General features: G+C 34.9%; 1 protein-coding gene across 3 annotated transcripts in view; it reads left to right on the top strand.

Annotated features, from left to right (window-relative positions):
• LOC150082552 (uncharacterized) overlaps positions 1 to 24,274 on the top strand; it is a 165,191-nt gene that overhangs the window by 125,644 nt on the left and 15,273 nt on the right. Inside the window, exon 14 of one of the 3 annotated variants that reach the window (XM_090378693.1) lies at positions 4,304 to 4,378. The exons of the other annotated variants lie outside the window; for them this stretch is intronic. Coding sequence (XP_090234819.1) covers positions 4,304 to 4,324 — 21 coding nt within the window. The 3' untranslated portion in view covers positions 4,325 to 4,378. Of the gene's footprint in view, positions 1 to 4,303; positions 4,379 to 24,274 lie in introns of those variants that run through there. 3 annotated transcript variants of the gene reach the window in all.

Raw genomic sequence — 24,274 nt, 5'->3', positions numbered from 1 at the left:
GTGCTTTGCATCCCTCTTTTTTATGTTTTGATGAGACTGCCTTCACATGAAATGGAATAATGAATTTTTACAACACTATTACATTATTTTTACATATGACTGGGCAGAAGAGAATCCACATGCAATTATCCATTTAAGACATCAGCTACAATTTAGTATTAATATATGGGCCAGAATTATTTTAATTAGTCCTTTTATTTTGCCTGGAAGATTAAGAGAATTTTCTTCTGATTTCTTAAGGAATGATTTATGCAATTTACTAGATGAAGTTTCTCTTTCTGTCGACACATGTGCACTCCACCTCATTTTAGTTAAATAGCCAGACTGTTTGGATGAGCATTTCCTCAGTAAATAGATGGGTTGTGGAGGCCCAGCTGTGTAGCCTGCTTGCTCCCTAGACCTGAATGCACTCAATTTTTACCTATGGATCATCTGAAAACCTATGCTCTGGATCATTATGCAATGCTCATTAACAATGTTGAAATGCATTTCCATTGAATAGAACAAGAAATCCAACAATACCTGGAATTTTTAAATGCCTCCTTCATCCACAATGAGGTGTATTCAGGTTTTGAGCATTTCCTCAAAGGTAAGGTGGATAATTGTTAGACAAAATAGGCTGTAACTCAGAAATAAAGTGATTTCTATTATATGTTTATATAAACTTTCTTCATTGTTTCAGTAGTGAAAAAGAATGATCCTGAAGTACTACTACCCACATGTTATTAAATGCCACATATAAGGTTTTTTTTTGTTATGCTTGTATTTTCATCAAAAACTTAAAGGCTTATTTGCCTTATCAGTCCATATTATTCCCCTCATGTAATCATGCTTTCATTTTCTGACAAGCTTTTTCATTTTATACAAGCCTCCCTCATTTATGACCTGTGAATATATATATATATATATATATATATATATATATATATATAAATAAAGTAAATTAGAATGATAATTAAAAAATAATAAAAATAATGCCAGTAGCATGGCAAGACAGAAGAGTGAAAATAGTCAAAATTAAACATAACGATCAAACCAACAGGGAGGAAAGAGAAGGGTAACAAGAGTAAAAATATTGCGGCAGAAACTCTCCAAGATAATTTAGAAATTCTAAATACAAAAATAATAATCAATTAAATTCTGAAAGCCAATTAAATAGAAATTTAACGGTGCCCACCTCTGACGGGCACCAAGTCCAAATTTATGTGAAATATCACCAGCAGAGAAGTAAACCAACTACAATAAAATAAAACAAAAAAAAACAAAAAATAGACTGACCATTACACCCCATCTTAACAGAGGACCACAAGGCCAATAATGGTCAGGGAATCGCTGCATTTCGATTGCTAGACAAATTGCTGCAAAGGCGAGTCAATCGAAAGATCAGTCCGCTATCCGATCCCCAGATCGAACCGCCAATGCAGAAGACTTGAATAACGGTGGTCCTGATGCAGCGAAAATTAAAAATAGGGCAGATACAAGCACTCCAATACAAAGCCACACCACTGACAAAAAGTATATATATATACACAGGGTGTCTCAAAAATACATTGCATAACTTCAGGAATGAGTTCCTCATAAAATGCTTTGTTTCCGAGTTATGAAGGTCTGTCTGTGACACTTAACTGTTCACATCAACTTATAGTAATTGTTCAAAATGTCCACCTTCTGCCTGCACATAGACTTCTCACGGACTCGTGAAGACGATGCCAAATTCCTGGCATGTTTCGTATTGTCTCACAACCTGCCACAATTCGATTGCGCAGAGTTTCCACATCAGCTACTGAAGTCGAATACACCAATGACTTTAAATGGCCTCACAAGAAGAAATCTAGTGGGTTTAAATCAGTTGAGTGTGGAGGCCAGACAGTTGGTCCAATTCTACTTATCCACCAACCAGGAAACCTTCGATTCAGGTAATTGCGGGCTAGGTGGTTGAAATGTGCAGGAGTGCCATCGTGCATGAAGTGTGCTTGTTGACGAATGATCAGTGGCGTGTTGTCCAAGAAATCAGGCATGTTGTTTTCCGGAAATTTTCTGTACACCTGCCCTGTGAGTTTGTTTGGAAGTACATGGGGCCCAAATAACTTATCACCAAAAACACCCCTCCCAGATGTTGAAGCTGAACCTCCGTTGGTGATGTGATGTAAGAATTGCATGTGGGTTTTCCTCAGCCCATACATGCTGATTTTGAAAGTTTTGGATTCCGTCTCATGTACCACACTGCTGCAAGAACCACTGGCAGAACATTACTCATGCAGGGTAATTTGCTGGTGACAAGGTCTGTACCCGTTGCAGATGATAAGGATAAAGTTGGTCCTTGCAACATTCTCCAAATAGTCAAACGTCGAACAGCCAGTTGCATGACTATTCTGCGTGTGCTGATTCCAGGAGTGGCATGCACAGCATCCAAAATCTCCTCTACTTCAGGAGTCTTAGATCTTGGTCGTCCTCTGTCGGCAGCATGAGGTGTAAAGATCCCGTGTTCACAAAGGCGGTGATGGATACCTTCAAATGTTTTCCTATCTGGACATCTTCGTTCTGGGAACCTTTCATGGTACAAATGATGAGCCTCCAGAGCATTACCGTCCGCCGAACTGTACGTAAAGTGCATATCCGTTTGCTCCTGATTTGAGTACATGGTTGGAATGGAAAACCACCAGATTCTGTCAGTACCTTGTGATAAAAGAAATCACCTGTGGGAGATAAGACATTCCGGTTAATAACTCAGTAACCAAGCATTTCTGGAACTATGTTGATATAAAATATTTTTGTCTACATATGAGGAACTCATTCCTGAAGTTATGCCGTGTATTTTTGAGACACCCTGTGTGTGTATATATATATATATATATATATTATTATTTTTTTTTTTTTTTTACATTTGACCTCTGAATAGAACTGCTTTTTTGTCTTGGTGTTGTTATCATTCAGATTAGCCAAAAACTTTGTACTTATTAAAAGAAGAAGCAGAGGCATTGGTTGAAGATATTATTGGGACATTAATCTATATAATCATAAAATGAAAAAAAAAAATAATAAAATACTAACATCATAATGTGAAATAAAAATCTTATATAAGTATTAAATAAATGTTAAAACTGTAAACATGGATTCCAAATGATTTTAGGATGTATAAAAACTTCTTTATGAACCTAACTTCTTTATGGTGTGTTTAAACCATTTCTGAAATTTTTTCAGTTTAAAAGTGTACCACACCAGCAATATTCCAATATCAGTGTTTTGTAACAGAACTTTGATTGGCTCATGAAAATTTTGTTGTTGTTATTTGGTTTTTAGGAGCATTAGCAACTAAGGCCATATTGCTCCGGGAATATGCGGTGGTCATTCCTTGACCTTTCCGCATCCTCCGTATTTGGTGGTGACGGGCTCGAACCCCGGTCTAATCAAGAAGCGTGTGCTACGCACTGCTGCTCCTTCCCACCTGGCTATGGAGGTGCCTGAAAATTTTGTTGTTTGCTTTTAGGCACATCAACAACTTAGACAATATTGTGCCATTGTGTATTATGTCTGTAGAAGTGTGTATTTGTAGACCATTTTGCATGTTTTGTAGGATGAAAAACCCAGACTAACTCATGGGAGAATTCTACTCCCTTCATCCAACATCAGCTAACTACATTCTTGTTTGAAAAAGGCTTTAGAAATTCCTCCAATTATTGATGGGAATCAACCCCAGACTTCCCCAAACAGGTGACAAGTGTTGAAACCACAGTACTGTCATTTCCATGAACACAACTAATGGAAATACGCATTTTTCCATTCATAAATTTAAACATGGTAGTACGTTCAAAATGTCATCCCTGTGAAGTGTTAGCTACTAGTTCTTGATTTTATTTGTTTTTTTTGCCAATCTGTTTAAGGCAGACTTGTTGGAGATTAGTTGCCTTGGTTGATCACTACATGGTTAGTGGTACATCATTCACTTTGAGAATAATTTGGTATATTTTGCAACTCAATATTTTGCTTATTTGCTGGAAATCCTAAGTGTTGATTTTTAAATTTTGATATTTAATACTTTGTCATAACCCACACTACATTAAGAAACTTTACAAGCTATCAGTATTGCATATAATAGGCAAATTGGCAATTAATGTAGGTATCTGTGTGAAATATCTATTGTGCCTGTTTTTTTTAACCAACTTGTAATGTGCATTTTTTATTTTCAGCCAGTTAAGAAGAATTTTTATTTTATTTTTATTTCTTAATTTTTTGGTTAATATTCCTTTAAATTTATTTATTTATTATTATTATTTTTTTTGTTTTTCTCTTTCTTTTTCAACAGATATCACCAATTCCAGAATAGCATGTGTCTGTTTAGAAGCATGTTTCTACTTCCTGCTCTTTTTGGCTTTTGTTCCCTGAAAATTTTTATTTATAAACAGATTATTTTCTAAATTATTGTTTTAATTATATGTTCATTATAATTTTTATGTTAAGCACATATCATATTAGGGAGCAATCAGATAACAGTATCAAATAGCTAAAATGTTTTTAAAAATGTGCAATCAGGTGATAGTATCAAAGAGATAAAATGTTAGACTTTTGTAGATTTTTGGAATTTTTTATTTAGATATATTATCACTGTATCTGAAAATGTATATTTTCAATTTGTTAATAGTTTTTTATTGCAAAAAATTATTGAGACCGTTTAGGACAAACCGGTGTTGTTTTCTTTTAAAATATTTGTAAATGATTGAAATTTATATCACATATAGAATTATGTATATAGTCAAGTGTAGGCCAACCACAAATGCCAGAAAATGTTCAAGACAAGACATCCCCAAAATTTGTTACTTAAAGGAGACAAAAGAAAAGACTGTTTTTATTCTGTAGTCTTTTTATAAGAAAAATATTCAATAAAAAATAAACCTACTTTTATTAGTTGAGACTATTTATAAATGGAGTCATGATTTTAAGAAATGTTATTTCAGAATAAGGAAAGGAAAATGGCATTTTTGAATTCAGATTTATTATGTATATATTTACACACACACGCACACCTCTATTCTCTGCTTATCATATTTTCGGTTATTAATTATTATTGTTATTATTTATTATCATCATCATGTCTCTCTGATTGGGGGAGTGGGTACCAGTAACCGCCCACCCCATGGCAGGTAATGGTACCAAGTGTGCAGGGTGGTTATGTTTGGCTATTATTGCTATTAGTTCAGGAACCCTGACTAACCTACAGGTGTTCAGGATGTTCAGATTGGGACTTTCCAGAGTTCTTGTAGGTGTCCTCTGGAAGGCCTATTGCCTCTAAGCTCTTGTGTAGGGCCTTTGGCACCATGCTGGTGGTTGACATGGTGATTGAGATGGTTGTTACTTGTTCATATACCACATCTGTTTGACCTCCTCCTGTCTTAGGTCTGTGTACTTCCTGATCTTTTCTCTTATAGGATTTCTGGAGGTTGCCAGTGTTGGGCACTGCTGTATCGATCAGATAGGTAGCCTTTTCCTTCTTGTAGTAGTAGTAGTATGTGATGCCAGAAAGAAAGTGTATGAGCTTATGCAGCATCAGCCAAAAAAAATCACACTATTTCCTCCAAATGCCTGTCCAGTTCCTCCTTAAATTTATTTAACCTATCAACTTCCACGACAGATGGAAGTTTGTTCCAGCAATTAACCACCTGCTGGCTAAAGGCAAATTTCCGCACATCTATTCTACATCTGTCTTTTCTTAATTTGAATTTATGCCCCCTTAGGTTCGTAATCTGAACAAGTGGAAGGATCCCATCAGAATTCAGCGTGCTGAACCCATTCAAGGCCTTATACACCTCATTCAGATCACCGCACAGGTGCCTAGTCTCCAGCCACTGCAGTTTGCAGAACTTAAGCCTCTCTGGGCGAGAGAGGGTTGTGGACGAGGGTTATGTCTAGTCTGTTATGCGGGATGATCTTGTGTGTTATTATGGCATGGTTCCAATACCATTTGTGAGGTTGGGTCTCTAGTACAACCTGTGGTTCATACTTGTAATTACTTGGTCTTGGATGGCATGCATGAATCGTTCAGTCTTGGGGAAGAATGTCCCACTCATGAGCTATGCCTTCTTTGCCCATCTTTCTATCTTGGTTTCTTCTATCTGGGAGAGTTCTCTTTGCTCAGATTCAGTGGGGTATGCTGCTTGTCTGTCTTCCTTAAATCCCGGTAGAGTGACACTGTGTCTTTCTGGAAGTATAACAGTAAAGCCTCGTTATTTTGAAACTCAAGGGACCAAAAAAATGCCACTTCGAATTAAATGAACTTTTAAAAAATTGAATTTACTTACTGCATCATTCCAGCGGGAAAAGTTGGCAAATTGCGGTTCTTGGAGGCAAATGCTAAAATAAACTCTATAAAAAAATTCTAAGCCTAAAAAATTCCAAGAAAAAAAAAAATTTAAGAATGAACTTTATCATAAAAAAGACAACAATTGAAATAACATTTGCACAGACTTATTTTTTATTAACGAAGTAATTCAAAGCAGTTTGTTTCATTTTTTTATCGTATAGTTCATGTACTTTTTTTGATGTTTTGGCCGTTGTGTCTACTAGACTATCGTCCTCACACAAATGCTTATGTAGCACATTCTCCATGGTGGAAATTTCCGCAAATATCTCCTTACGCATAACATGAGCATCCTCCAATGGCTCCTGTTCCTCGTCTTCCAATTCAACCGCATCTTCTTCACAATCAGTGCTACTTTTCTCAGGAGCAGTCATCTGCAGTAGTGACGACATTGTCATCACACTTTATGTGGTCTTCGAAATTGGTTGCACACTCCATTTCAACTTGCAGCTCAGGCCATACAAAGTCTTCTTGTGCATCATCGTCATCAAAATTTTCTTCACCAAAAGCAGCCTTTCTGAAGCAGTTTTGAATGACAGAGGAAGGAGTTTCTTCCCATAAAACTACGATATTCCTCATCGCATCCAGCACGTTCCATTTTCTAATTTCTGTAATGGGAATGTTCCTGGATGTTTCCCTGATGAGGTATCTCACCAGTTTTTACCGGTATAACCCTTTAACACGGAAAATAATTCCCTGATCTTGAAGCTGCATGTAGCTGGTAGGTAAAGAACTCTAATATTTTTTTAGAGTGAGTCCTTCGCAGTTGTGCGCTGCACATTGGTCCATCAAGAGAACAGTTTCACAATTTTGACCAGCCATCTTCCTATCGAGACATTTCATCCACTCCCGGAATAATATTTCCTCACCACACATTTTTGTTAGCCTTGTAAATGCAAGGCAGGCATTTCACTCCTTTGAAACATCGTGGTTTTTCATATTTTTCGATGATCAAAGGCTGCAACTTTTCGCTTCCATCTGAATTGCAACAAAGCAAAACCGTTACCCTTTCCTTATTCTTCTTCCCTCCTTTACATGTTTTTCCTGTCATTGCCAGTGTTCTATCTGGCAATACATTGTAGAAAACACCACTTCCATCCATATTAAAAATATTTTTTAGATCGTAACTCTGCAAAACAGGCTTCGCATTTACTTGCCATCTTTCTGCAGCCTCAGTATCCACCGAAGATCCTTCATCACAAACCCATAGTGTTAAAATATTGTGCCGTTTTTGAAATTGTTGCAACCACCCATTGGAGCATTTAAAATCTTTGCCTAACTTTGCCTAAGTGAAATTTTTTCAGCTTTTTCTTTCACCGTCCTGATAGCAGAATATTATTAGCCCTGCACTGAAAAAATCACTCTAATAATTCACTGTCTTCGTTTTCATGCTTTGCACCCCATGTTTTCTTCATCCTTCCAACATCGTTTCCTTTCTCAGATTGTTTTTCTATAGCATCGCGATTTTTAAGAAATGTCAAGAGAGTTGGAAGTGGAATACCATATTGTTTTCCAATTTCTGTTTTAGTTTGCACTCCTTTATCAGTCTCACAAATCAGATTTAACTTTTCCGTAATATTTAGCTCATTATATTTCCTCTTTGTACACCTTTCTTCTATTTACCAAAATAGAATTTTTCTATAAGAGAAAGAAAAAACTTAAGGGGAGTATAAATCTAACACATGATAATATTCTATCATATTGCATTTAACATTTATATGGTAGAACCTCGTAAATCCTGCACTGAAAAAACCATAATAAAATTAAAAAAAGCATTAACGATGCAACTTATCATGACGTGCTTTCTCAAGTTCGAGGCCGTGTCCCATGCAGACTTCTATAATCCGAAATGACCTTGAATGGGCGTCCGATAAACCAACAATGTATAGCTTGGTAAATGGAGAGTGAAAATGCTATTTGCACATGGAAACTTTCCACTTAAACATGCAATATGACTGGAGATTTTGAATTAATCGATATGTTTGCAGGTCACTGGACCAGATAATGACTTCAAATTTCATTGTACACATATTTCGAATTATCCGAACTAAGAAGTATGCAAAATCCTATGGTGTTTGCCGGGGACTACTCTTAACTTTGAATCATAGACTACTTCGAATTATCCGATATCGAAATAATGAGGTTTTACTCTAGTCCTTCAGGATCTCTGTCACTTTCTTTTGTTGCTCAATGAGGTCTGTCAAGCCCCTTCCTCCTCCCTCTTTCCGAACTATGGTAAGTCTCTCTATGGCCAACTTCAGATGATGTTCATTATTAGCCTTAGTAGAGGCATACAATGCAAGAAAGCAAGCTTATGCAGTATCAGCCAAAAAAAAAAAAAAAAAACCCCTCCCATTTTACCCCTCCATTCTTTCCAAATGCCTGTCCAGCTCAGCCTTAAATTTATTTATGCTATAAACTTCCGCAACAAAAGATGGAAGTCTGTTCCACCAATCAACTACCCGTTGGCTAAAGGAAAATTTCCACACATCTATTCTACAACTATTTTTTCTCAATTTGAAACTGTGCCCCATCAGGTTCTTAATCTGAGCAAGAGGAAGAATCCCATCAGCATTCAGCTTGCCCAACCCATTCAAGGCCTTATACACCTCAATCAGATCACCTCGCAGGTGCTGCAATTTGCAGAACTTAAGCCTTTCTTGGTAAGAGCATCCCTTTGTTCCCCTCACCAATCTTGTTGCCTTTCTTTGTACTTGTTCTAGCAACTCTATATCCTTCCTAAAATGAGGCCTCCAGACCAGTATACAGTACTCTAGGTATGGCCTGACCATTGCCTTGTATAACGGGATAATCACCTCCCTGTTTGTTTGTTTGTTATTTGGTTTTTAGGAGCATTAGCAACTAAGGCCATATTGCTCCGGGGATATGCAGTGGTCATTCCCTGACCTTTCCGCATCCTCCGTATTTGGTGGGCATGGGCTCGAACTCCGGTCTAATCAAGAAACGTGTGCTACACACTGCTGCTCCTGCCCACCTGGCTACGGAGGTGCTGACCTCCCTGTCCCTGCTAGCAAAATTCCTATGCATCATTGACAAGACTCCATGACCTGGCCTGGCAGTCGGTCTGCCCTGCTCAGCAAACTTCATATTTGACTGCACAATTACCCCCAGGTCTTTTTCACTTTCCACTTCCATGAGTGTAGTACCACACAGTTGGTACATTTCTCTTCAGTTATTGCTACCCATATGCAGTACTTTGCATTTGTCAATGTTAAACTTCAGTTGCCACTTCTCAGCCCATCTACCTAACTTTTCTAAATCCTGTTGCAGTAGCATACTGTCTTTACTATCATTAACAACCATGCCAACCTTTGTATAATCTGCAAACTTGGACATTAAAGCCGATCTTCCTTCATCAGTATCATTAATAAATACACAAAACAACAATGGACCCAGCAGTGAACCTTGGGGGACTTCACTAATAACATTAGTCCATGTAGAGCAGTGTCCATTCATTACCACTCTCTGCCATCTCCCACTCACCATCCCTTTATCCATTACAGCAACTTGCCCTTAATGTCATACTGCTCCAATTTGTACAGCAGTCTTCCATGTGCAACAGTATCAAAAGCTTTCCTGAAATCCAAGTATATGATATCCAAGTTATTTTTGGCATCCAGTTCCTTTGTGACCACATCATAGTATCCAATCAAATTGGTCAGAAAAGACTTGACTCCATTATTTTCCGTGGAACAGAAGTTAAACTAACAGGTCTATAATTATTTGCATCACCCTTTGAATCCTCTTTGTGAATTGGGGATACATTTGCACATGTCCAGTCCATGGGGACCTCCCCTGAACCTAAGGATGCTCTCATAATTATGGCTAAGGGTTTGCTTACTTCCCTCACTGCCTCCTTCAATATAACTGGATAGATTTCATCCACCCCAGGTGCCTTTTTTATGTTTAACTTCAATAATTTCTTCTCCACTTTGCTCTCTGTTATTACAAAATCATTTAGTTCACTGTTAGAGTTTAGTAAACTTCTGTCCTCCCTTCCTTACAGAATTCTTCATATGTGAATGTAGATGCAAAATACTCATTCAGTTTGTCAGCTATCTGAGCAGGATCATCAATAGTTGAACCACCAACATCAAGTGGACCAATCTGACAAACTGAATGAGTATTTTGCATCTACATTCACACATGAAAAGTTGGTTCTGTGAGTTCGAAGTTGGACAGTAAATGGATGTTGGCTGGTGGCAGCACGTGTTCGGACTGTTTTGAAAGAGAGAGCAGGAATTATAGAAGCCAATTCAGAAGAACAGTGTCTATGAGACAGCGAGTGGAGAGACTCTGTTAGAGATGAGTCATTAATTAACCTAACTGCTCTCTTCTGAATGGAATCTAGAAGCCTGAGAGAGGTTTTGGGGGCACCATCCCAGCTGTGAGAACAATATTCCATGGCAGGGCGGATTTGTGATTTATACAGAGTGAGCAGCTGTTTGGAAGAAAAGTAAAAGTAAGCCGAGAGCGAAAGAGAAAACCAAGTTTTTTAGATGCAGAGGAAGCAATATTTGTAATGTGCTTGTGCCAAGAGAGATTAGAAGTCAGGGTAATCTCCAAAAGAGATATAACATTTTGCCTAGAAATCGGAGTGTCACTAAAGATAAGCTTAGGAGCGGAAGAATCCTTTTTGCAGGATATAATACAAGACTGAGTTTTAGAAGGGTTGAAATCAACTAAGTTCTCTTTATCCCACTGGAGAATTACCTGAAGATCGGCATTTAAGGAATTGGTAGCAGATTTTCAAGAAGTTGAAGCTGATTGAGCAGGGCAAGGTTTCTCAAAATGGAAAGTGGAATGCAATGTGCTATCATCGGCAAAACTATGGATAGGATTTCCAGTCAATGGAAGGAGGTCATTAATATGCAAGAGGAAAATAGTGGGGGAAAGAACTGAACCTTGGGGAACACCGGCATTAGTGGAGATGTTAGAAAACAGAGAGCCATCTACCATCACCCTCAGTGAGCAATCAGAGAGAAAACTGGATAACCAATTACTAAAAACAGTTGGCAAACCATAAGATGGAAGCTTGTTTAGTAGACCTTTATGCCAAACACGATCGAAAGCCTTTGAGATGTCAAGAGCAACTACTTGTGTTTCACGGAACCTTTCCATTGAATTAGTCTATAAATGGTTAACATAAGCCAGAATATCACCAGTGGATCGACACTGACGGAATCCATACTGGTGATTGTTGATCAGATGGAAGGTTTCTAGGTAGTTTAAAAGTTGGCGGTTAATTGATTTCTCCATTACTTTAGAAAGAGTAGAAGTAATTGCAATGGGACGATAATTGGATGGGAGGGATTTGTCATCCTTTTTAGGAACTGGCTGGATATGAGCAAATTTCCAAGTTTACATAAAGTAAAGAAGTCTTTGTTGTTTTTTCTTTGCATCCTTTGCCAAGGATTTCTCATAATCAGCTTTCGCTTGTCTAATTTCCTTTGTGACTTGATTACAGCTTATATCTGCATTTTTCTTCTATGCCACGAGCCTCATTAGTTCATCTAACATCCATTTAGGCCTAAATCTTGAACAGTATTTCTTAATTAGTATGAAAAGCATAGTAGCTTTCAAGATTAATTCCCTGAAGGCCTCCCATTTAGAATTTGCTGTTTTAAACATCATCAGTTGATTCCACTGTATAGAATTTAAAAACTGTCTAAGACCACCGCAGTCACCGTTATGAAAACAAAAACCCTTCCCTTTACCCTTGATGGTAGTTACATCTTTAAGTAAGTCCCACACCAGTAGACTGTGATCACTGTCACCTAGTGGCTTGTTTATCTGAAAATTCCTAATGCATCAATCATCACTACTGATAATTAGATCAAGAATATTACTCCTTAAGCCCTCTGGTTGCCCTTTGAACATGTTGATGTAGAAAGCATTCCTCCAATAAATCCACAAAAGTCTTGCTAGTGTTCGAGTGACTAACCCACAAGTTCCAGTCAATATCTGGAAAGTTAAAATCCCCTATAACAAGACATTCTGATTTACTGGCTCACTCTATTTCTCTGCACAATTGCTCATTATACTCATCAGATTTATTAGGCCTATAAACACACACCTACTCTCATTTTTCCTTTCCCAGTGCTTATACCACACCATACAGCCTCAACATTGCATTGTCCACCAACATCAATTGGATGCACTTCCTTAGATTTTATGTTTCTTAACGAACAGCATAACCCCTCTTCCCTTCCTACCATGTCTGTCCTTTCTGTACATATTGTACTCCCCAAATTCCAATTCTGCACTGCTTATATCTGTGTGACACCATGTCTCTGATATCCCAACAGTATCTGCCTTTGATGCCTTGATCAGCACTTTAAATTCATCAAATTTATTTACTATACTTTTAGCATTGGTGTAACTGCAAGTAAACATGCACCTGTTCTTACTCTTAGTTACCCTAACACAGCCCATGATTTGGTCCATTATGGCTCCCAGCAGCTCTTGAAGTCCCCAGCAACTTGCTCTCTAGGCTGCTGCTCATTACAGTAGAAGCACTGCAAGAATCACTTTCGTCTCTGCCTGTGGCCACTGTTAATTTTTTTAGTCTGTGAATCCCCTGAAGCTAGCAGTTTTTCGACCCACCTAACACTGCCTTGACAGCATCAGCAAATATTCTTGCCACCTTTCTATTTAAATGTATCCCATCCCTGTAAAACAGTCTTGCCTGTGAACAAGCGCAGAACATGCTGAAAAAAATTCTGCCCCATGAGCTGTGCACAATCTCTCCAGGGCCGAATTGATTGATAAGGCACTCGTGATATACTCCCTCCTATTTTGTCTGGGCAGATGTTTCTGTCTATCATTGACAAAACCCCATGAGCTGTCCTGGTAGCATGTGTGCATTGCTTAGAGAATTTCATGTCTCACCACATTATTACCTTCAGGTCTTTTTCATTCTTTTGCTACCCTGAGTGTAGTACCACACAGTTGATAAGTTACTCTGGGGTTACTGCTACCCAAGCCTCTGTAGCCGAGTGGTCAGGAGCGGGAGTGCAGTAGCACACACTCTTTGAGTAGACCGGAGTTCAAGCCTCTGACTCCTGAATACGGTCAATCTGCCAACCCGCACTGGACCAGCGTGGCAGTTTATGGTCCATTTCCCTCAGCATGAATTGTTGAGGAGGCTTCCATCCTGCAGTGAGTTGATAATGGCTGCACTTTACCTTTTTTTTTTTTTTTTTTTTTTTTTTTACTGCTACCCATGCACAGTATTTTTCAATGTTAAACTTCAACTACTATTTCCCAGCCATCAACCCAATTTTTCTAGTTCTTGAGGCAGTAGCTCACCCTGATTAAGTGAAAGACAGTTTTTAAAAGGATCCCACATGCTTTGAGGTTGTTTGGAAGAAGATGCTCAATTTTGTGTCCTGTAGAGTGACTTTCTTGCTGGCACTGAGAGAAAGCTGCCTTAGATTTAACTATTTTATTTTTTATTTGTTTTTTTTTAACAAAGGTGACCACAGTGGGATATAGCTTGGTATCAGTTTGATTACTGCCATCTGTAGCAATTGAAAATGTCCTATTTTTCAGAGCCATCACTACTACTTCTTCTTCCACTGACAACACCCACTGTTTCTGTTCTTCTACAGCCATATTGTTTTTCTATTTAAGTGGTTTCTGAACAGTGCACCTTCATGATTAGCACATCTCAGAGGAAGATTATATTCTGTGATAAACAGTGCAAATAAATATTTAAAATGTATGATAACATCATTGTCACAATGAAATTCTACATTTTTTTTGCATTCCTTTCTATGCACTGTATTTCTTTATGCTCATATGCAAATATATGATTACATCACTTTTCCTTCTATTTGAAATTGGAAAATTTTATTTATAGACAGTACATAAAGCAAATATGGCACCTTTTCTTCCAGATTTTACTATACAATGAAAATCTTCCATGTATATCTTCTGAAATGTTAAATTGTGTTTCTTTGGTGTCTTACTGAAAGACATCATTAATTAACTCACACCATACAAGTATGGTGAAATGGTTGTATTACCCAGAACTGTTATCTTGCATTCCTATTTTACAACATATACTAGCACACCTGATAGTTAATTCTTGAATGAAAATAAGCAGAAATTTGTACAATTTTTAAAAGTTCCTGTTTTCTTATTTTTTTGCACAAAAAGATGAAGAAAGTGTTATGATAGTGAGACAGAGAAGAATCAAATTGATTCAAAAAGATAGTTCTCTGTCATAAACCTGGAGAGTTGCCAGCTATGCAACCCTTTTCATGTAACATTTTTCTAATTGCTGCATAGTAACCTTGGTTTGTTGGTTTACTTCTACCACTTGATTTTGGTTTGCTGCGAAGAACACTGATGGAACACTTAGCACTTAAAATTCTCCACGTAGATTGTATTGTTAAAGATGGTGGCTAGGAAAGACTCCATTTCAGTGGCAAAAAGGGTTGATGACAGAATGTTTTGTTATGTTACACCTTTCTTGATTTTACACTCATATTAGAAGTTGACATATTTGGATGGTTGACAAATGAGTTTTGGTTTGAGTAGTGCATGGATGAATTAGAGCAGCCTATCAGAGACATTGAAATAGTGCTCAAGAATGTAGATTAAGGCCAATATCAATTCTATCATTTGTTGCTTTAATGTTATAAAATATTATGCCTTTAAGGCTCTTGATATCATCACATGATATTTAATGCCTATTAGATTCTAAATAGTGAAACCATCAGGTTAGTGCAGGTAAAACTGCCTTTGATTACTGTGTGGACGTATTAAGAACACTGATGGAAACAGTAACTTGGATGTTGCAGGTTGTGTGGATGCTGAGGTACAGTGGTACATGCTACTGTACCTCCACATTAGACCACTAGGCTACATCAGCTTTGTAAAATAGCAATTTGCACTTTTAAGCTTAGGAAATGGTACAGATTTGGAGATTACATGCTTAAATGATATTTATATATCATTTAAGCACGTTTAAATTACCTTTAAAGTGAATATACAATGTTCAAGATAATGCTGTGAATTTAACAAATGTCTCAGTATGTCTGTACTGTAAAAATTTGGGGAAACCACCTTTTTAGCTTAACAGAACAGAATATTTGGAATTATGCTGAGCTTATAGTTTTCATGGAAATTTGAATTAACAAGAGGTGAAAAATAAATGCATATATCAAAAGCCTGCTTAACTATGGTGGCTCTCTAAATCTTTGACAAATCATTATTATTAACTCAAGAGTTCTGAAATTTTGATATTTCATATTTGAAGGTAATTTGATTATGGAAAGAATTGAACTTTTACTATCTGATTTAAGAAATACATAGTCTTATTAAGTATGATTGCATTAAAACTTGAATATATCATAGTAGATATAAAGTTATGACTACATTATATACTAGGACCAATCCTTTCATTCTCATATCATTTTGGTCTGAGCCATGGGTGTTTTTTTTTTTTTTTTGTTGGGTTTAACTTAAATTTTGGGGAAAATCTGATTTCTTCAGTAGGACACCGAAGTTAACAAGAAATACTGAAATAACTTTTTCTTTCTTTGTTAGAATTTTGGAAGGTCAATCCCCCCCCCCCACTCTAAATTTCAGATTACATGCAAGGTACATGTACTACTGACTGTTGATTAAGCAATATGATTAATTTATTATTAGAAAAATAAATATGATTCCTTCTGTGGAGCTAAGTACTGTAGAACTAAATCAGTAGTAAAATTTTAAAATTAATATGAAGTTTAAAAACATTGAGGACTTTCCCATGATAGTACTTCCATAGTTTACATTATTTAGTTATTATATTAACAACACAAGTGGTAAAGCTCATTGTATATCTTACTTCATATTTCATTAAAAGGTCAGAGAGCTAGAATTTCCATATACACATATGTATATGATATCACTATTAGTGTAGAATGAGTTATTACCATTTATTGTAGAGTAGAAATTGTATAAATTAGACTGGGTGCTATGTAATATTGTCTAATTCTCAGGGGTTTAACTGTATGCGGGTTAACATAATTATATGCAATGTTTATAGTTTGTGACATGTACCCAGATTGTACCTCAAGTACAAGCAATATTATTAATATCTTTGTTTGTATAATACATTGAGTAAAAGTAGAGTGCATTTTAGAAATGAAAATGAGAATAAATAATACAATTAAGAATTTTGATGTTTTATATTGTGATTGTACAGTATCTGTATAATGCTATTTTTTTACTGCAGTGTAAATGATTGTTTATAAATGAATTTTTTTCTAATGTGTCACAAATTTTATATATAAATTGATTATAAATGCTTTGCATTCGGTTTTTATATTATAAAGTAATAAATTTTGCATTCTGTAAATAAAATTATATAATGGTAGGAATCTAATAAATGCATGTAATTTAAAATATTTCTGATATGAGGTTTTACCACTGTTAATTTGAAAAAAAGATATAAAATGGGTAATTTTAATTTTCCCTTGATGACTAAATTATCAAAATTGATAGTATTGATGATGAGGAAAGCCAAAAAAAATATCAAAACAAGCTTGCATTTTATTGACACAACATAGCACAAAAAGAGACATTAGTGGTTATAATTGTAACTCATAATAATTCTTGCCAGTATCACAGAGATTTAAAAGTTTTTTGGTTTTTACTCTGAGGCAGCCATACATCAAAAGGAATGTTAACAAGTTGGCCATGTCAGCCATGTGCAGCACTCAATTAACAAAGGGCAAAGCATTTTTCATGGCATTGTATAGATTTGAATGTACATACTTGTGCACAAGCACATTGCCACACGACTTATCCACAGTTAGAATTCTCTAGTTGTATTTTTGGACAGCAATATGGTAAGAGAAGTTTCAATACTTCATTTTTATGGCAACCACTCACTGTACTCATTTTACAATGTACTCACTGCACTCATTTAACGATGGGTATAAAAGAGACTGTTCTAAAATAATTTATTAAAACTATACATATATAATACAATGCATTGAGATAGTTAAAATAAATACATAAAAGCACTAAAATAAATGGATGAACAGAAGTTTTCAAAAACCTGAGTGTTTTCTTTTTCAGCTACTAATCCCAGTATATATACTTTTTATCAAAACCAAATTTGAGTTGTAAATTTTGAGTAAACAGTGGGAAACTTGTTTAAATCTAGAGAAACCACTTCTGCATATGAGAAGATGCAAATCAGAAACTACATGTGAATACAACCTTGCTGGAGAAAATATGTAGTAGCATTTCAGTAATATTGCACTGTTAATGTCTTCATGATATTATGGATTTTTATGTCTTAATTACAGATCATATGGGACGAACTCAGGATATAAATAGTCTCCAACCACTCACTATGATGATTGTGGGAAGTGTTAGTATTAGCCAAATAGCACAAGGAAGCTATAGGCTTTTAATGCACTGGCAAAAAAAAACGAAAAAAATATAAAAGAGAATAGCCTACAGCTGCATCATCAGGATTCATTTTCCTTTCTTGCCTTTTGAGTAAAACTGGGTCATAACAGATTGGTTGAAATTAATTTTTTTATATTTTAAATATGGTTGCTATGTGCAAGATTTATTGTGAGGTGCCATGACAAGCTTCTGTTAAATGTATTGAAGTAATTCTTATAAATTTGCTTAATTTAAAATATATTTATTAAATTTATTTATTTCAAACATACAAGCAAAGAAAACTTGTTGTACACCATATTTTTTTTGCTTTCATGTTTGAAATTAGTAAGATAAAATTTGAAATTATAATATTGTGTATATCAGTGTATTTTAAAAAATAATGTTGCCTGTAAACTCGCTAAATGTAAAGAAATGCATATACAGTATTTTGTAATGTTATATGCATATCTCTTTGAATTTGCAATTAATATTCATTTTTTTATGTGTATATATGAATAATTTGATAACAGTATTAGAATACTGTTATCAGAATTGAAATATAATAGGTACCAGTGGGAAAAGACATAAGTAGTCTTACCACCATGTGTATTTACTTAAAAAAGTATTACAGCTTCTCCGGTTGAGTTTATTTTACATCTCCATCTCATTTTTATTGTTATTTTTTATTTACTACTCCTAAGTTTTCCCTTTTATCAAGCTTTTAAAAAGTTTTAAGCTTTTCAGAATCTGAAACCTTCAACTTTTAACTTAAATTGAAAAGCATTTATTTTAACAATTGCATTTAAGATTAATGGCATAAATGCTGATTATGATCCTTAAAAAAAAATTTGGCTACTTATGTACAGATAATGACTGACTTGGTCACAGTTCATTTACATTGCTTGTTTTTACCTATTCTATTTATATTTTCTAATTGCAAAAATTTCAAGTGGTACAAAATTAATATTTTAGTAGCTGCCCAAAGTAATTTAATTTGTTGTTATGATTTTTCCGATTGTTATGTTTAAACTTTATTATTTCTATTATACGGTACTTTGTTTAATTGGCTGGATTAAGGGTAAACATATTCCCCTTACAGATTCTAATCTGAGATAGTAAGACATCTGTAAAAGTGAAGGCACTGATAATAGTGTGTAATATCATTAATAGTCTATATAATAAAATATTTTAAATTAAATTAAATTTATTTAAAATTTATTAAATGAGATTAAATTTTTTTGTTACTAGTGTATGTATACTTATTTTTTTTGGGTATAAAGAGCTTCAGTAGTCTTCAGACCAAATATAATATACTTTTGCTGATTCACATTAATACTTATATAAGGAGTTAATATGATTTATGTAATAGCATTTAAATTTATAAAGATCTAGTCATTTAAATTACATAAGTTTTGGTACTTTTTCATTTCCTTTATATATTTAGAATTTTAGATGAATATGATAAAATGAATACATTATTAATAGTTATGTATTATTGGAGAGTAGACAGAAGAGTTAAATAAAAAAAAATAAATATTTTTCTTGTTATTTAAAAAATTGCTCTACAGTGTTATATCTGCAAAAAACAATTTTGGGCCTATCACTTTTTCATAAATATGAAAAATTTGAGATTATTTAAAATGCTATGGATATTAATCAGATGACGCATATAATGCTGCTGTAATGTCATTAATTGGATATGCCACAACTGCCTTAGAAAGTTTAGGAGTTTAGAGAGTCAGCCATAACTTATATTCCTTTATTGGCAAGTAGCTAGAAACAATGGGGGGAGAAGGACTTACATTGCACACATGAGGCGTATTGAAAAGAAAGTTGATAGCCTTATATCAGTGTTTCCCAACCTTTTTTTTACCATGCCCCACCTAAGTCTTTCTAAAATTCTGATGCCCCCTATGTAACGTTGGGAAACACCGATATACATATTTTTTATATTCAAAAATTGAATTATTTCCTAAATGAAGCCTAATTACAACTTGTTCAGGACACAAAACTTAGGTTTTAGGAAGAAATCATTAGGAAATTATTAAGAAAAAAACAGTAAGTAAATTTTTAAAACATATAATGGACAACTAAAATTCAAGTACAAAATAATTTATATGAAAGATTTTTTTATAATATTTTAATTTTTAGTAATTATTATTTAATTGTTTAATAATTTCAACATTCCATGTGAAGTCACTTCTAGATGAGTGCACTAAATTTAGTGAGACCCTTGTGCTTGATGCTTGCCGCAGAGAGATTTTATATTGGGCTCCAATTTAGTCAGCTTCAGTCTCAAGTCTCCCCGTTTTGTGATATCCAGTCGATTTCTTTTCTTTAGGAACAAATCATTTATGGCACTAAATCCACATTCAGCTAAATATGAAGATGGAAACGGTAACAATAGCTCTCTTGCAAAGTTGGTTGAATTTGGGTATTTAATTTCTGTTTCATCACAAAGCCATGCCATCGCTCCTTTTATATTGAATAAAGTTTTAACTGACTCATCATTTTGCATTTCTGAGAGTTCTTCTTGGTACTGCATTGATACATCAGACAAATCCACTAACATTGGTTGCATCATCCAGGTTGGAAAATCAATTTGTTTTAAATCAGAAAACCTTTCTTTTAAATCAGCGGACAGAATTTTCAGATGATCGACAATAACAAGTACAGCGGTATCAGTCACTTCACATTTTTGCAGCCAACGAAACTGTTCAAAATTTTTGTTACAAATATATTTTTGACATAATTCAATAAATGTAATGAAACCAAATATCTTCGCTTTTGCATCGACGAGAGTTTTATTTGTTCCTTGAAGTTGTTTATTTAATATATTTAGTTTTTCAAAGATATCGGCTAAATAACTCACAAATGCTTTACCATCGACCGTTAACAGATGCTTCATTTCAGGTTTGTCACTTAAAAAGTCACTAATAGTATCAAATAGTTCCATGAATCTTTTCAAGCAGTTCCCTTTCGAGAGCCACCTTACTTCAGTGTGAAGTAAAAGTCTCACATGGTCTCCATTTTGTTCTTCACAAAAAAGCTTGAAGAGACGCTCACATTTGGCATTAGCTTTAATAGCATTGACACATTTTATAACTGATTTTAGTACTTCATGAAGAACAGGCGAAATATTTTTAGCTACCAAGTTTTCCCTATGAATAACACAATGCACAAGAAGCATTTCTGGATTCTCATCTTTCTTCAATTTTAAGCAGCCATTTTTCTTGCCCATCATATTAGGAGCACCATCTGAAGCGCAAGATGTTATATTTTTCATTGGTATATTATTGTCATCTAAGTAATTTTTTAGCTTATTATATATATCTTTGGAGGTAGTGGTGCTCTCTAATGATTTACAGAATAACATTTCTTCAGCAAAATTACCTTTATCAATATATCTCACATAAGTTATCAGTACGGCTTCACTGTCTCTCAAAGTTGATTCATCCATTTGCACTGAGAATTTTCTTGTTTTCAGCTTTCCAACAAGTTGTATTTCAATATCTTCACTCATTTCATCTATTCTTCTGCTAACAGTATTGTTATTGAGTGGCATAGCTTTCACGTCTTTGTCATCTTTTTCCAGAACTGTTTTAAGAAATGCTGATATTGATGGTTTGATTAAATTCTCTCCTATAGTATGATTTTTCCCAGATTTAGCAATGAGTAAAGAAATTTCATAACTAGCCTCAAGAGTACGATTGACAGTTGCAGTATGAGCAATAAACAGAGACTTTAATGTTGCTCTTTTTTCAAAATTCTTCTTTAAAGTTTGAAAGTAATCTAAATCTGAATTTACATGAGCATTATGTTTCGCCTTCAAATGCGCCTCAAGACGACCTCGCTTCATTGATTCGTTGGTCAAGCATTGTTGGCATAAAAGACAAAAAGGTGACCTTTGATCGTGGATAGCGGGTATGAAACCAAATTTTAAGTATTCCTCTGAATACTGACGAACTTTTTTTTTACTTGCACTACTCATTTTACTGCGCAACTGAAAGAAATAAATATAAGATAAATCAAAAACTAAAAATAAACTATGCATTAAAGTTAATTTAATTTTATTTTAATATATCAAAATTAATTATTAGTACGCTTTTTGAATGAATAAATCACACGAATTACTGAATTCGGGCTATTAAATCTGTGGTCTCTGTGAACAAGCAGATAAGTCTAATTTGTCAAAAATGAGATAAGTGCACTATAATAAAGTATTTATTATTTACTATTATGTGACACGCAGCTATCTTCGTTATTGTAGTTTTAGCGTGAGTAATAAATATTTGTATATTCGAATATATGCGTGTTTATATGAGAGTGTGAAGTTTATTTTTCCTCTCCTGCAAATTCGAGTTTTTGGACTTATTTGCTTATTTACTGAGACCACAGAAATACATATATGACAAATACATACCATTGTATATCACGGTTCTTCATTAATAATAATTCTGTGCGTGGACAAAGTAATTTTTATTTTAATCTGAGATCGTCAAACCTATCCAAATGTACAGTCACGATGCCCAAACGAGCGTTTGTATGAAAGGAATTACCTATTTCATATAACATGCTGAGTTTGCGGTAGGCTACAGTAGACAACCACTTTGCTTGCACATTGCATATGCCATAAGCAATCGTCCAATACAGTATGTACTATTCCTTCACTAGGCATAGTAAGCAATACTCTCCGAGCAAACTGTAGTTGATATTACTCCAAACTTTCAAGTGCAGCTCTATAGAAAGTACAACATTTAACGAATGCTTATTTAAAATTGAGATACCAACAATTCTTCTTTTGTACAAGTTAAATCATAGTAGGCGGTTGTTTTAAACTCTAGACGAGCAATTTTTGAATTGCCCCCCTGAACAATCAAATTGCCCCCATGTGGGGCATGGGACCCACGTTGGGAAACACTGCCTTATATGGAGCAGCAGATTCATACCAGTGTTGTATAATATTTTTTAATATAGTCTCAGAGCCATGCATGCACTAGTTCCAGTGATGCCACAATACATTTATTCAGTTCTTGTAAAACAATTTGGCAAGGACTGAAATAGTTGCTTTCATGGCTGATATAAATTCTTCGTTTGGTTTGAATTTTTGTCTAACAAAATGAAATTTAATTTTGGAAAACAAAAAGAAGTCTAACCAGGTCAGATCTGGTGAATAGGGTAAGATAGTAAGAGATCAGCTTGTACCTACAGTGATGCCTTTCAGTCATTGTGATTGCTGATGTGTTTTAGTGAGAGGTTTGCTTTGGAATGCTGATGCCTTTTCTTTTAGACTTGATAGCATCTTGTAACTGATGTAATAAGTTAGTTACAGTTTACTGTTTATAGTTTGACCGGCTGGAATATAGCCTACCATTATTATTCCTCTAGAATCCCAATGGATTGACAATGTAACCTTTCCAGCCAATGAATCTATTTTTGAATCTTTTGAAGGAATAGAATCAGATGCTTTGCCTCAAGTTGATAGTAGTGGATCAATTCTTATCCATGGTTATAAATCTTATCAAAAAATTTTGAATCTGCTTTATAATGCATGAAAGATTCTGTAAATCTTGAACTGACCAAATTTTTGATTAGGTGCCATCAGCTACAGGACTCGTTTTGCAGAAAGCTGGATAAAAAACAATAAAAATGAGCTGTTGCTCATTTTTTCACCATGGCAAACAGTGAAGCAGATGTATTCAAAGTATGCACTATATCATTGATTTTCTTTTGGCATTAAATCCCAGAAAAAGGTATCTTATGGATGTGCCATCATAAGATGCCTTCTTCTGCAGATATCTTATAATGACAAGACATTCAGATTTGTGCATTATCTGAAAAAAATAATAAAAAAAAAATAAATAAAATAAGTAAAACATGCTAAGTTTAATCTGTTCTCAAGAAAAGTTATAATAAATTTATGATTTTTTTCCCCCATTTAGTAATAGCCATATAGTGCAATGAAGCCACTGGCTTTTGCTGCACTAGCAAAAAAAAAAAAAAAAACCCTCAACCAAGTAGATAAGAAAACAAAAATTATATGCTTCCCTCCTCACAGTTGGGTAAGTATCCAGTTGACCTTTGAATTTAATCAAAAAACTGTTAGCCTCAACTACCTGTGAGGGCAACTTGTTTCAGCTATCAATGACTCGCAGGCTAAAAGAAAACTTCCTACAATCTATTCTAAACCTCAAGCCCTGTAATTTGAATTTATGACCTCTAGTTCTGGAATTCTTTTTAACAGTGAGAATTCCCCCTTCATTCATTTAACTAATTCCTCTCAATGCCTTATAAACCTCAATCAGGTCACATCTGAGGTGCCTGGTTTCCAAGCTCTGTAGTTCACATAATTGGAGTCTTTCCTCATTCGGTTGTCCTTCTGCCGCTCTCACCGTTCAAGTTGCCCATCTTTGGATCCTTTCAAGAAACAGTCTTTTTTCAAATGAAGTCTCCATATTTGAAAATTATTCCCACAGTATTCCAAATGTGGTCTTACAATTG

The sequence above is a fragment of the Mastigoproctus giganteus genome, chromosome 7, assembly GCF_048544385.1.
Source record: "Mastigoproctus giganteus isolate SK-2022 chromosome 7, ASM4854438v1, whole genome shotgun sequence".
Classification (NCBI taxonomy): domain Eukaryota; kingdom Metazoa; phylum Arthropoda; class Arachnida; order Uropygi; family Thelyphonidae; genus Mastigoproctus; species Mastigoproctus giganteus.
Note: the sequence above shows the minus strand (reverse complement) of the source record. Positions and strands in the feature narration are given on the sequence as shown.